Source organism: Gekko japonicus, unplaced genomic scaffold (genome assembly GCF_001447785.1).
Source record: "Gekko japonicus isolate JY-2015 unplaced genomic scaffold, Gekko_japonicus_V1.1 scaffold309, whole genome shotgun sequence".
Taxonomy (NCBI): Eukaryota; Metazoa; Chordata; class Lepidosauria; order Squamata; family Gekkonidae; genus Gekko; species Gekko japonicus.
Window position 1 is genome coordinate 1,280,376 of NW_015166430.1, and position 15,003 is coordinate 1,295,378.

A 15,003-nucleotide genomic window follows, 5' to 3' on the forward strand; every position below is an offset into this window, starting at 1 on the left:
CGGGCAGGGGGGAAGCCGGGCCTCGCCGCTGCCGCCTCCTTCCTGGAGCCGGCAGGCAGGCCGGGCGGGCGGGGGAAGCCGGGCCTCGCCTCCGCCGCCTCCTCCTCCTCCCCGGAGCCGGCAGGCGGGGGGGGGAACCGGCCTCGCCGCCGCCACGGGGAGATGGGGGGGATGGAGGAGACGGAGCTCTTCTCCCCCCTCCCCCGCGAGTATCGCGGGTCCCCCCTTGTAAATCCTAACAGCCTTATGTTCACTAAATACAAGCAGAATACCATGCTGCAGTGCTGTCATTAAACTGTATCTTAGTAATTATCATGTGAACAAGTTTCCCTTTGAAAACAGTGTGATGAAGTTGGCTGTTAATCACCATAAAGTATTGTTTTGGGGTTTTAATAGCATAAACCTAACTATGGCCCCGGTCACACGGGCAGGAAACTGCGGGGGAGACGCGTGGCTGTTTGCCCTGGGGCAAACTACTGCGTGGTTACGTGATCAGACTTCCCGTGGAGGTCCTGTGGAGGTACCGTGGAGGTTCCATGGCAAGAGAGAGGTGCTGATCACAGGACAAGCCAGCACGCAGCAAAGAAGCGCGCGCCGCGGCAAACTGTTTTTTGTGTGTGTGTATACGACAAATGCGCATGCTCCGTTGGGTGCGTGTGCGCATCCACAGAGACGTGGACAAAAAAAAACACTTTATTTGCAAGGGGACAGGGGCGGGCGCCAGATGCCACCGGAAACGCGATTAGACGCCCGCCCTTGCCCCGCAGTTTCCGGAAACTAGTACCTCCGAGGTACTAGTTTTTTGCCACGCAGTTTCGGCTGGAAGTCTCGGTTGAGCCACGGGAGTGCTACGCTTCCCAGATGTGCTGGTGAGATCGCGGCTGGAAACTCCGCCTGTTTTCCGTCTCACTTGTGTGGCTTCTGTTCCGTGTGACCGCAGCCTATGTTTACTTGAAAGCAAGGCCCATTGATTTCACTGGGATTTTCTTGTAAACATTTGTAGAGTTTCAGTCTTGATATCTAAAGACTGAAACTGGAGGCTTGCTTCAGAAACACTTAACAATGTATAGAGGAGAATAGGAAGATATTTGCCAGAGGGTCAAAAATACACATACAAATACCTTTATTGGCATAAAATATCAAATACACATGCAGCATAGAGCCTCAAGATAGGTTGGAGGGGTATCACATTCCGAATTGCCTTAATATGAGCCTCTCCTCCTAGATACCTCATAAAACAAATTTGCTGCAGGTTCCAGAATTTCTATATTATGCGAAGACAATAAAGAACTAATTTTATGCTCATCAGATTGGCCCAAAAGGGGGTCCAACACAGGTTCAATATAAACAACACGGATGTCACAGTGGAATTTACAATACAATAGCACTGTCCAATGGATTCGATTTCCCCCATCCCACAGGGGCACAATCTATCTTTATAGGGAATTTTGTTGAACCTTCCCGATAGAACAGCTGAGGGAAGGACGTCGAACCGTGCTAGCATGAAAGCCCTACGAAGATGGGGCTGAATCAGTCTTGCCAGGTATCCTGAGGAAATATGGCTAAAAGAAAGTCCCACCAGAGGGTCAGTCTTGAATTAAATTAGTTTTTCTTAACACTAGCATTTAGTTTAAATAGTTTTCCCTTCCTTTTACTTTAGCAAGGTGCTTTTATTGAGGTATGTAAAATACTATTGATGGTTCCATATTATAATCCCGTAATGGGCCATTTTGGATAACTTGATTGAATCTACCTGTTTCATGTTGATTTTGACTCATAGTCAAGCAGAGGACTAGACTTAATTGCAAGCGGCTGACTGAGCCTCAATGAATTTACTTCTCTGCCAGAGGAAGGCATCCTCTCTCCATCCCCAACCACAACCTGCACTCACTGTTTTGTGCCTGTCACACCATGTGCCCTCCCAATGTTATTTGTATTTTATTTTTATTTAAGTTTTTTATTCTTATGGCTATTGTTGACTTTCTGGAGCTCATCTTGTATCGAAATAATTCGTTATTAACTTTTCCTCATGGAGGGGAAAGGCCTAATCCCAGTTTGACTCTGGGAAACAACCCAAATTAGAAAAGAATACATGGACAGGCTGCTAATGAGTCATAGCTGAGGTAAGATTTGGACTTTTTGGTGCTCTCTCTCATACCTACTATGCTGTACCACCCGTCTGTTTTCAAAAATTTGTGGTAGGGTAGCAGAGATTTCAACAAGCAAGTTTTAAGGTAGCTTTAAGGGGAAAAGTTAGGAGATATGGCTTTGTTTTATTTTATGAAAGCTATGACAAATACTCAGATGAATTTACTGACATGAGCTCTCTGATGTAATTCATAATATAACTAAATAATTAGGAATGAAATTAAACTGTTGGCTGCTTGTTGCTTGCAATTCTTAAACGCAGAAGGTTGAATTTTAGACAGCACATTATATTCTGATTTGCCTCAAAGGTGCTGATTGTCTCAGTCTTTAAATGCTCAGCAACAGTAACTCTTACTGTTCACTAGCAGTTGTGCTTGCCAGTTTTTTGCCATCTTGCTTCTATTACTAATTCTTAATCTTACTAATCACTGGGAGTCTATAAATCTAAAGCCAACCTGGAGCCCTAATTGAGCAGATTGGGTAGTTTTGTATTCTGCTTTTAAAATGTGCATGTTTGCCAGAACTGGAGGTTGTTGGGAAATGTGTGGGGAGGGAGAATGAGGCGAACTAAGTACTAGTAATGTCCAGAAAATATAGATTATAGTACTAGGTAGAGCAATAAAACTAAGCCATTTGGCTGCAGAGACTCAACCAAGCTCCCTTCAATAATCTTTTGGTAGAACATTGACTACATTGTTACTATGTTGAGGACAAAATAAGTTTTGGAACATAAAACCAAAGATTTTGTAGAAGCAGCTGGATTCCTTGGGGAAGTCATAGTATTTAGAATTGGGTATTATCTCTTCCTGTCTGTGATCAGTAAAATTAGTCCTTGCAAAAGGTCAGTGGGAATTCACCTTTCTACTGTTACACTGCTCATGTGAGTAGACATCTCATGTGAGTAATCATTTGCATATGTTAGATATCTGTCATAGTGCTAGCTCTTAATATCCCAGGTTTGATTGAGCATGTATTAATTTTTATTCAGGATTTTCAGCTGGTAGGTATATGTGGGATATATGCTTTTACACACAAGATGTTCAAATCTTACCTACAGTTATTACAATCAAGGCATTTGGTTGATCTTTTCCCCTTCCGCTTTATTGGGCTGCTGCTATTCATTTTATTTGTCCCAGCATTTTCCTTTATGGTCCACCGTTAGATATTGATCAGTTGAAGCTCATTTTGAGACTCGTTGGAACCCCAGGCCCTGAGCTTTTGAAGAAAATCTCTTCAGAGTCTGTGAGTTTATAACCTGATTGTAATGTCTTCCCTTCTGGGATTTTGTATGTTTTTACCTTTTGCTTTGCCATCTTATAGATTGGCTCTTTAGTTTACTTTCCCTTTTCTTCAGTTTGTTCTCCTAGGCTCTTCTTGAATTTTCACTCTTCTTTTGTACTATTTACTGTGTAACTGGTTCCTCCCATCTTGCTTATTTTTCCCTTGTGTGTGTGTAGGCTGTACTAAGCTTAGCTACTATATGCTATTATTGTAGACTGTTGTTCACATATTCATTAGGTGTGCCCATGTCTGCTTTCTTGTTAATGGGAAAGTGCCTTTCTTAGGGATGAGTTTTTTAGACTGTACTGAATATTCTTCCAGGTCTGGCAGCCCAAAGAGAGTTCCAGAAGGAAAACGTATCTGTTTAGGAACTAGTATGGCAACTGAGAGTTGCTTCCATAGCAGCACAGTGGGCTTCAGTTGCCACGAGTGCATACAGTGCCTTTAGAGCATAAAATCCACCTAGTGCTAAAAGTGCTGAGTTGTGAAAATGATCACCTTGGAATCAGTGAAGAGCATGTCCATTCTCCATAAGCAGGATGGCTCAGTATTCAATGGCAAACATACTTTGTTATTCTACAGAGATGGATTTTGCTAGTATAAACGCTTTGATTAGAAACTGATTTAAAATCAAACTGCAGTAAGGTCTGAGATTATTAGGCATACTGTAGAGATTAAAATTTGTTCAGAAATTAGAGCAGAGTTGACCTGAAAGGAATTCTGATTCAGCATATTAGTACTCTGTGTTTTCTGCAAATATTTAAAGCATGCTCTTCAGTCAGCATGTGAAAGTAAGTATCATCAACATGCTCTGTTGCTCTGGCTTCCATGGAATGAATGCTGAATATAGATAAAGGAAATTGACGAAGAATGGAACTCAAGAGAGGTTTGTAGTAATATTGGTTTGGATCCACTGGAACAATTCCAGAAATGCTAGGACGGCTGCCTGCAGAGCATGTCTTTTTCCCTATCCCCCAAGCAGCCCAACATGCCCCCTGAAATCCTATTACTGGGGATCCTTCCCCCCCCCCCCCCAGGAACCAGATTTCAGGGGGGTATTTCAGGCTGGTGCAGGATGGGGGAGCAATGAGAAAGCTGCACTGCAGGGACAGAAATCCTTGCACCTGCAGAAAACCACCAATGGAGCTAAGCTTCTGTAGTTTGAATTACCATGGAAGACTAAAGCAAAAGTTCTGACATCATTCTTCAGGATATAGTCAGCAGATGGTCATAGCAAGGGTGGGGGATTAAACAGAAGCAGCTGTGCTTAGGGTCAAGGGGAAACCTGACCCCTAAAAAGTAAGATGGATTGACAGTTTACTGTTCCTCGTTATGTTCTTGAAGACCTATTTTCTGTTTGGTTTGTGTATCAATGGTAGAAATAGTCTAAAATACTATTGTCTCCTTAATGGTGGTGGTGGTGGAAAGTGTCATCAAGTCGCAGCTGACTTATTGTGACACTTGGAGTATTTCAGTTCCAGTGCCAAAAGAGTGCCTATATGTACAAGAACATCTAGGCAAAAATTAGTTATATCTTTGGACAGATCTTTAAGGCTGTGTTTAGGTAACAGACTACGGAGAGGGTGACTGTAGAGTTTTCAGGACAAGAGACAGAGGTGGTTTGCCATTGCCATTGCTTGGCTTTGCATAGCAACCCTGGACTTTATTCATCTTACACAACAGATTGCTCCATACTTACACTTGATCATGTTTTTCTGACCTGCATTTCACTCCCATTCTATATGTGCTTGCTTAGTAGCTATTCTTGGCCCAGATATCATCCAGAAAACAGGATGCTGAGTGGTGAAAAAATGCAGCATTAGATGGCAATGTACACTGAAAGCAGCCTGCCATCTTAAGCAACTTAATAAAATCTTGAGATCAAATGGCAGATGAAGATTCAGTTTAGCCGCTTGTGAAGTTATCTTTATAACACTATGATATGGGATACTGATCAGGCACAATCTTGACTGGTTGCAAATTAAGTAGCAAAGGTACAAATTAAGTGGCAAAGGTGCATAAACAATGGTGATTGAAATATAGGATGATTGCCAAGTATGAAATGACTATGCTAAAGAGTGAGCAATCTGAACATTAGACAGTGATTTGAAAATGGGCCCTTCAGCTTGGATTCTGTGTATTTCAAACTGAGAGAATCATCTCCTTGTATTGCAAATGTGACTCCATGAAATAAAATTAAGAGAGAGATTTCTTCTTTGAAGACCATGTGTTCATTGCAAGTCTTCCATACAGTGGCATTTCTTTAAATGAGAACATTAAAAGGTAAGACTTTCTAGAGAAAATAGGTTATGAAATACTACCACTGTATTTTTCCTTAAATAGGTTTAGTTTGATTCTGCTTACAGTTTCAACAAAAGCAGACAGCATATAGGTCATTATCTGTTATCCTCATCCTTCCCCATACATCAAAATAAAGTATAGTCAGTTCTTTTCACCTGTATAAATAAATAAGCTAATATTGCGCTATCTTGACGGTTCATGCATGGTTTGCAGAAGCTTGGATTGCTTTAGTTGCCAGTAAAGTAGCTTTAATTTGGTTTTTGTGAACTAACAAATGAACTGCTTGTGCCTTGCCAATAATGTTCTAACATTGCATGTTGCTCTACTCATGTTTATGCCTACTGAAGGGAAATAAACATTTTGTATGCTGCAGTCTTAATATATTATCTTCTGCTGCAGAAGGTGAAAGCTAAGCTTTGTAAGGCCAGATAGGAAGAGGATAAAATCATACTTCTATAGCAGCCTTATCAGTTGATTAACTGCCCTGCTTAAGGGGACTCTTGATTTTAAATTTAAAAGGCAGCAATATCCCGGCTAAGGTGGCCTGTTCATGATAACCAATGGACTAGTGTTTGGCTTTGCTGAAAGGTTGTTAACAGTGATTTTCTAATATTAAACTGCTTTACTTCCTAGTCCACATTCCTGTGCTTAAAGGTGGTATGACACATGAAGTGCTTCCTGCCTGTTGTATGCAGACTAGATGTCTTGTATGCAGTCTTGATTATGTGTTTACACTGATATTGTAATATTAACAAAGCCCTTGACTAGGCACCTAAGATATTAACCAGCTTCAGCAGATCATGCGTCTGACGGGGACACCCCCTGCATATCTCATTAACAGGATGCCCAGCCATGAGGTGAGACCTGATAAGGTGTGCATGATTGGTCTGCACTCAAAATGTTCCTTTATTAGGAGACTTTTAGTGTAATTACATAGTGTAGGTAAGACAATTTACCTTTGCAGTGTTGACCAGATTACCACAAAAAAACAAACCAACACCAAAAACACACACAAGCACCAATAAATGAATGAGAACTGGCTTTGAATGAAGTGGAGCAAACTGTTACTGAACCTTGGTATTGTGGTAGTTCACATGTTGTATTTGGTAAGATTTGTGTTGTGTTAGCGCTCAAAGCTACAAAGGCATCTGGATGCTATTGCTGCCCTACAGAAACTCATCCCTTGTAGCACGCTTTACTGTGTAATGGATGATTCTCTTCCAGTTTTGCACAAGTCAAAAAGACCAGCATTTAGCATGTGTTTTGTTAATAGAGTCAGCTACATGGGTAAGAGTGCTAAAATAGCTCATAGGGTCTTGCAGTAGCAAAAGTAGACACATCCGCAAAGGCTTTTTTGCTTACTGGTTGGTAAGAGGTACTATTTAATATGTTTTATTTTCTCCCAGGCAAGAAACTACATACAGTCCTTATCTTACATGCCGAAGATGAATTTTGAAAATGTATTTATTGGTGCCAATCCACTGGGTAAGACATGGAGCACTTTCATTACAATAGGGAATATAAACATGCATATAGTGAGTTGAGGGTCCCTGTTGGGCAGCATGGAAACCTAATTTTTTTTAAGTGGTAGTGGATTTAATTTTATTTATTTATATTTTGCCATGAGGTGAAAATGATTCAGGCGTTTCCTCTGAGATGCTAAATATGCTGCCTGTTTTTGCATCTTTCAGAGACTGATGGTGTTTCTAGATGTAGACCTCTGGAATTTAGCGATATGAAATCACCATTATCTAAATTCTCAGTATCAATGAACAACTTGTCTCCAATGAAGAGCAGCTACTTGTTACAAATCTTGCTTCATTGAGAGCATTTAGTTTAGGAGAAGGAAAAACATTAATACATATTAATTTCCTGTTTAAAGTAGAATCCAGAGATTTCATTCTTTTCTGGCACACATTCCTTACAATACAGAAAGATGTCATGTTAGGTATGTTTTGACATCAGTACCCATTCCCAGTCATGGGCTGAAGTACTGCGTGGGAGAAAAGCATTGAATATTATTCCTCATGAGACTGCAGGGATTAGATCCTGATCTTGTATAGGTTTCAGTGGAGCTTTTAATAACTTTTGTACTTTAAACTCCCCCCCCCCTTCTTTTGGGTCGTGAAGCCGTAGACTTGCTGGAGAAGATGCTGGTGCTGGACACAGACAAACGAATCACTGCTGCTGAAGCGCTTGCCCATGCCTATTTTGCTCAGTATCATGACCCTGATGATGAGCCAGTTGCAGATCCTTATGACCAGTCTTTTGAAAGCAGAGAACTTGATATTGAGGAATGGAAAAGTAAGTTTGCTGGAAGACTTATTCATTGACTTCAGTGAAGACTTATTCAGCGAGCAGAGTTGCACACTTCGAAGTCCATTGATTTCATTGGGTTTTAAAAGGTGCAGCTCTTTTTAGGATTAAACTGTGAGCTGTGTGTCATCCACCATTATTCTCACTGTTCCTGTGGTCAGAACACTACTAGTCAGGAGATGAGGAATAATGTTGAGTGCAAATCAGTAGCACTGTTTCTTCTACATAGCCTGGGAAACAGCTAATACAGTTTGGTGGTGTGTTACCAGATGAGCAGTTTAGTCCTTTGCCAGCTGGATTTGATTTCACATCAGGGCTGTGTCCAGTTTTTGTCAGTTAATCTTCAGGGCAAAAGTGGATAGCTGAAGGTAAAGCTTCACAAAAGCCCCCCCCCCCCATGATGTTTACCACAGCCTGTTAGCAACTGCTTCATAGTCATTTATTTAAACAGATGAATTTCAGGGTGGTGGTGTTACTGTTAGTTCAAAAATATCTTAGTTGCTGTAAATAACGGCATTTGCTTCTTATTGAAAATCCACACCTATCCTAGTAATCAATTAATTTTGATTTTGGGCACTACATAATTGAAGAGATTGGCAAATATTGTACATTGAAGGAATTACTTAAATGTTTATGTGGAACTGAGTAATCACCCTGTTATATGGAATACTGATTATAATGAAATCTGGACAGATGTTGTTTTTTGTGAATTATCATAAAATTGATACAGCATTCAGTAAAGCTCCAAAATAGATGCTAAAATTATCAAGCACAATAGATAGATATGGCAAGAACTCCTCTGTAGTTTTTTAAATCCATCAGTCTCTATCCATCAGCTATGTAAGTACTAAATAATTCCCAAAGTTACTTAGAAAAATTATTAGGGACAGTGTGGTCAATACTACTGAGTATAGCTTGTTGAAACTAAGATCCTACTATGGAATTTTACATCATTTAATGTGTTATGTTAATACTTATGCTTTGCTTCGGTTCTGTTTTTAGACTTCTGGTTAGTTCTACAGCCCTAACCCTATTGTGTTGTTTATTGCATGTCCCATCTGTCAGTTGTATTGACTCATTCTGTGTACTCTACCTTGAGTTTAACTGAGAAAGGTGGACTGTAAATATATAAAGTCTCTAATTTAGTTCTAAAAGGGGAAATAGCCTCTAGAAAACTTAACAAGAGGAGTTGAGGGGTGTATAAACACACAAGTGCTAAATTATAATTCCAGTAAATTATAAAATAAATACATAAATGTCCTTTAATAAATATGTAGTATTGGCAGAAGGATATCAATTTGATTAACACTAAGCAATTTTCCAAATATTTAAAAACTCCTGAGGAACAATTCCACACCTTGTTAAAAGTCTGTTAGAATGGACTAAGTAAAAGAAGACATGGTGACTACTTGTACTTAAATAGGTGATTACTTGTATTTAAATAGAAGCTAAACTGTCACATTGGGTCTTCACTGGACATGGCCCAACAAGATATGCCCAATTCATATTGATGTTTTAAGTCTGGATCCAGTTTGGGATGCTGCACATTTTCAACATATAAATTAGCAAGGGGGGGGGGATTCCATGGTTGGAACACTGAAGACAGCTTTATGTTTTATGATCATTTTTTTAATGTTTTATGTTTATGATCATTTTGCTACACTTACCGTATATTAAAGGATGTTTATTTAGCTTAGAATTTATTGGATTACAATTTAGCACAAATATATTTACTTAATGTATATTAAAGGACAATTATGTATTTAGCTTAGAATTTGATTTATAACTTATCACATAGCTATGCAATGTTATAAATCAAATTCTAAACTAAATACATAAATATTCTTTAATATACAGTGTGTAACACAGACAGATAGACAGATAAACCTAAAACAAACACACATGTATTTAAAAAATCAGCTTCTCTTGTTTTTGGGTTGGTGGCAGGCTCCCCCCCCCATTTTGTCCCTTGAAACACCCTCTAGAAGAAGACTCTTTACCAATCTTCTAAAGGTACATAAAGAATAGGCCAGCTTCTCTAGGCAAAGAATTCTCAACTGTGACTTCACTTCTGAGAGAGTAAACATTGTGTCCACCCACCACACTTCTGACACTTGCTGAAAGGTTTCTTATGGAAAGTTTAAAAAAAACACAGGAGGCAATACATGGGAGAAAGTATTCCTTCAGGTAACCATGGCTTAGAACTTTAAAGTTTAAAACTAATTCCTTGAACTGCATACAGAATCACCCAGCTGGGAACCAGTAGATTTCTTTAAGAACAGAAATAATGTGGTCTCATTTAGCACCTCTGGGAAATCTGTCAATCACATTCTGAACCAGCTGTAACTTCCAAGCAGTGTTCAAAAGCAGCCCCTAGTGGGACATGTGGCTATAATTTAATCTAATGGTAATCAAGACCTATATGACAGTCAAAATCCCATCTTTGAGAAGAGGGAACAGATGGCACAAGTAGTGAACATAGATAAAATGCTGCTGGTCATTGAAGTTGCCCTGACTTTTAAAATAGTAAAGCTGTATCTAGAAATGATCTGTTCTGTCTGGGGGAACATGACCTCATCTTCTCACTTTCTTCCCAAATAAAACAGTTTTGGATTAAATTTGTTATCCTTAATCCAGCCACATTATGACCCTTGAGATTTATCTCACTTATACTTTGCCTTTCTGCCCAGTGAAAACCTAAAGTGGCTTCAATCGTTCTCCTCTCCTCCACTTATCCTCACAGCAGTGTGTGAGATACGTTAGACTGAAAATGTGTGACTGGCCTCAGATGAGTCAGCAAGATACCATAGCAGAGTGGGGATTGGAGTATGGGTCTCCCAGATGTTATTTCAGTACTCTCTGGTTAGGGATTCTGCTTCTCTAGAGTCTCTGTGTTAGCATACTTGAACCACAAATCTCTTGACAACCTCTTGCCTGTAGATGTTAAAAAGCCTGGGGGGAGGGATAGTAAATGGGATACCCAAAAAGATGATGTCCATAGGATAGAGTTATCTGGCTTTACCAACTAAAGCTTACCAGACAGGTAGGAGTGGAATCATGGCAAATTAGTGGCAGCAACTCCCAGCCTTTGTGTGGTAGTTCAGAAGGATACCATGGTTGATGGTATCAGAGACTGTGGAGAAGTCCAAGAGAATCAACAGGGACACAATTCTGCCATCAGTGTCCAGGCAAAAGTCTTCTGCCAATGTGACTAAGGCAGTTTCTGCCCTTAAGCCAAGCCAGAAGTCAGATTGAAGTGGGTCTAGTTAATACAAGAGGATCTGGAGTTGACCAGCCATCCCCTGTTCTACCATCTTGCCCCAAAAGACAGTTTTGAGTATCTTGGCCAGAATTATCTGGAAACACTAGGCCCTTGTTTTAATGTAATATCTCTCCCCCCCCCCCCCTTTGTACTTTTTGATGGATGACTCTGAGAGTGAGTGGTTCCTCATCAGGGCAGGGGGGGACGACGACAGGGGAATGTTAGCTACAAGCTATGCTAAAGTCTTTGTCTTCATCTGTTTTTTCCCCAGGCCTGACATATGATGAAGTAATTAGCTTTGTGCCACCACCGCTTGACCAAGAAGAGATGGAGTCCTGAGAATCTGTTTCTCTCTCTTTGTCCCATATCACTGTGAGGGGAAGGCCTTTTTCATAGGGATTCTCCAAATATCATTCAAGTGCCTCTTGCCGTGAAGATTCTCCTTGGTGGAGGGGTTTTGTGTGTGTGTTTGTGTATTGAATGGGGGAGGGGAGATTTGGAGGAAAATATTTATACAGTTACTATGTAAACATGCTGCATGTTCTCTTGTATTTTTGTATACAGCCTGGGACATGCTTCTGAAGGCCTGTTTGATTGCTTTTTAGCCCTTATGGTTGGTAACCAGCTTTCACTGCTCTGGGGCAAGGCAGATATTATGCAGGGAAGCTGAGACCTCAAATTCTCAGTAGCAATTCTTGCCATTAAATGGCTGTCCTATCAAGAAAAAGATTTAGATGATGGAAGTTGAACTATTACTTGAACTGTGCCCTCTGCTTTTCAGGGGAGAGAAGGGAGGGTGAGGGATGTATTTCTATCCCATGCTATGTGGCTGCTTTACACCCAAAGCCTCTTCCCAATATCGTAAACAGCAGAATGGCTGTTCGGAATTTTTTTGTCTGAAACAGTAAAAACAAAAAAGTGCCTTAAATTAAAGAGGAAATGAGGTCTGGATTACTGCTTTCTTAACAGTAAGTGGAATTGTGAGCTTGCTACTTTCCAGGGTGTGGGCCACAAGGTAGCCGCGTGTGACTACTGTGTCCAGGGTACAGATCATCCAAGAGGATAGAGGGTGTATCCTTCATTAATTGAATTTGGTCATATCCCTTTCCTTGCCCTGCCCTTATGCCAAGACATCTCAGCAATAGCTCTGTCATGATGCCTGTGCGCTTTTGTTTATACTCTTAAGATGGGGGGGCAAATTGTACATTCATACATAGGCTTACTTGTGTTACTTCGGAGGAGGCACCAGGATGGTAAATCACCCAGTAAATCACTTTATTCAGTACCACAGTCAGAGCCATAAAGAACTGCAGCATCCATCTAACCTTGTGCAATTCATTGTTGACATTTTGGGCACTTTCTATATGAAAAAGGGACATATGAACATGCACATTTCTTTGTTCTTCCTTTCTGTGGCTTTAAAAATGTTTTCCTTTATCAGTCTCAGTGTGTCAGAACACATGGTTGAGTTAATTGTATTAATACATCACAGAAATAAGTGAAGTTACCCTTTCTAGGGAAATTGGGGGGGATTGGTTCAAGTATTTCGTGTTCATCGGGTATTCTGGGTATCTTGAGATCCTATTTTTAAAGTATTTTTCAAAAAAATGTATAATGCAGGTATCATGCATGGATTATATGCCTGCCTCACTGAAGAGTGTAGCTTTGCAGTATTTTTGTTTTCTGATGGATCTGGGATTTTTGTGTATTTATCCCTTTGTACAGAGAAGCCACAAAAAGATGGCATGTGGATAATGAAGCCATCAGATCTTTCATTTGTAGTGATCTCCCTTCAGGTCAGACTCTCTGTAGAGAACTTGGATTTGGGGTCCAGAGAGCAGCGCTCCTTCATGCTTCTGGTTCAGAGGCCTCCTTAAGACCAAACTAAATCAACCCTATGCTGGACCTGCAGTCTGGATATTCAGATGGAAATGTAGATACATTCTGTAAAACATACAGAGACTATTTTTATCAGTCATTTTATGTGTAGATGCTACAGTGTGACTTACATGCAGAAATACTACAAGAGAATTTTAAAATGTATAGGTATTTTGTGTGTGAGTGGGAATATTTCAAAGCTGATATTCTCCGTGGGAGCCCCTGTGGAGCCCTGCAGTGTGGTGCTGTTCTACTGCCTGAATTCTGGACAGAGAGTACACACTTTATAGAGAAATTCTGCAATTTTGTTCATATCCAGGAATTTTGCTCTAACTGGTTATGCCATATAGGATATCACACAAAGCCACTGGTTTAAAATAAAACCTATTTTTCAGAGTTAATGGTCTGTTGATCCTTATAAAACTATACTTAGTGTAACTCTTGTTGGAATTGCACTTTTTGTTTTTATGGCTATGTCTGACAGTTCAATGTTACATATGCTAAAAAAATCATTGTTATAACTCTAATCTGATATGGACATCTTTTACTGCCTTTTAAAGTACCCCCTCTTGTGAGTCACTTATACTAGAAAGAAAAGCTACATAATGCCCTTTATTAGGTGGTAATCCAATACAAGAAAATAACACACAGTGTTCAAGCTTTTGAGTTCACCAGATCTATTTATCAGACTGACCGCTGTAAAATGGGGGGGGGGGTGTTTCTAGAACATCTTAAGTCTCCTGAATCCTGTGTTAAAATGCCATGTACATTTGCTTAGAACAAATAAAAGTGGTGTGGGGGGGAAATTGTATTGGGTTGCTTCTTTGGCCTTGTGGAAGCCTCCAAATGAAAATATAAAAGCCGGTAGTAGATCAAATGTCCTCTAACACTAGATAGAACACACAAATCCCTTCAAAGGCTGAGAGCGGAGGGAAAATGTGGTAATCCTTATATTTAAGAAAACTTAAAATTAATTTGAACGATGCAAGGAGTCCCGCCTACCTCACAGGGTGTCTGTTGTGGGGAGGGGAAGGGAAAGGAGATTGTAATGCCACTCTGAGACTCAGGTAGTGAAGGGCAGAGTATAAATCCAGTCTACTCCTCCTCCTCCTGTTAAATGGTATCTTGATATAACCATACTCTAGTGTTGATTTTTTTTTTTCAGAAGCCCAGGTGGCTGCTGCTGAGGGACTGGGCCAGGGGAACTAGTGAAAACTGCCATGTGCAAGGCCCATTGCTGCTGCATTTCATCAGCAGCTGCACAAGCAGTGGGAAAACCATATTATCCTCCTGCCCCCCCATGGAAACAATCGCTGTCATTGTTGGCCATTCAGTCTCTATTATAATATATAAATTGTGCCTACGTACAAACACTGGAGCATCGCCTATTTATATGCTACTTTTTTGCTATAGCACTGAAGGCTGTTTACAATGCAGAATTTATATCTATAATATAATGGCAAAATATAAGGAAAAAAGAAGAGGAAAGTAAGCAAATTAAGGTATAGTTAATATAACTGACAGAAACATTTGGAGAGGCCAAATCACAGTTGATCTCAAGCAGGCCAGGGAAGAAGCACTCACTGTTTCACCTCTCACTCTAATATGGCCAATTTGTGTGTAGGATAAATGCATAAAGCTACCTTTTGTTGAGTTAGACTTGTGGTCTATCAAACTCAGTACTATGCACTTTGACTGCAGCTGTGGAGGGGTCTCAGAAGTCCTCACATCATCTACATGTGGTAAAGTGTATACAAAGCATGACACAGTTAATATTTGGGGGTGAGGCCCTCTGATGATGTCTGGGAAGGAGTAGT

General features: G+C 40.3%; 1 protein-coding gene across 2 annotated transcripts in view; it reads left to right on the plus strand.

Annotated features, from left to right (window-relative positions):
- LOC107110975 (mitogen-activated protein kinase 14) overlaps positions 1–13,613 on the plus strand; it is a 42,727-nt gene extending 29,114 nt beyond the window's left edge. The window contains exons 9-12 of one of the 2 annotated variants that reach the window (XM_015411840.1): positions 6,508–6,587; positions 7,137–7,215; positions 7,861–8,034; positions 11,580–13,613. In XM_015411840.1, the coding sequence (XP_015267326.1) occupies positions 6,508–6,587; positions 7,137–7,215; positions 7,861–8,034; positions 11,580–11,647 (401 nt within the window). In that variant the 3' untranslated portion in view covers positions 11,648–13,613. Of the gene's footprint in view, positions 1–3,310; positions 3,391–6,507; positions 6,588–7,136; positions 7,216–7,860; positions 8,035–11,579 lie in introns of both variants that reach the window. The other variant, XM_015411839.1, reaches the window with a different exon arrangement.
- Positions 13,614–15,003: the final 1,390 nt, after the last annotated feature.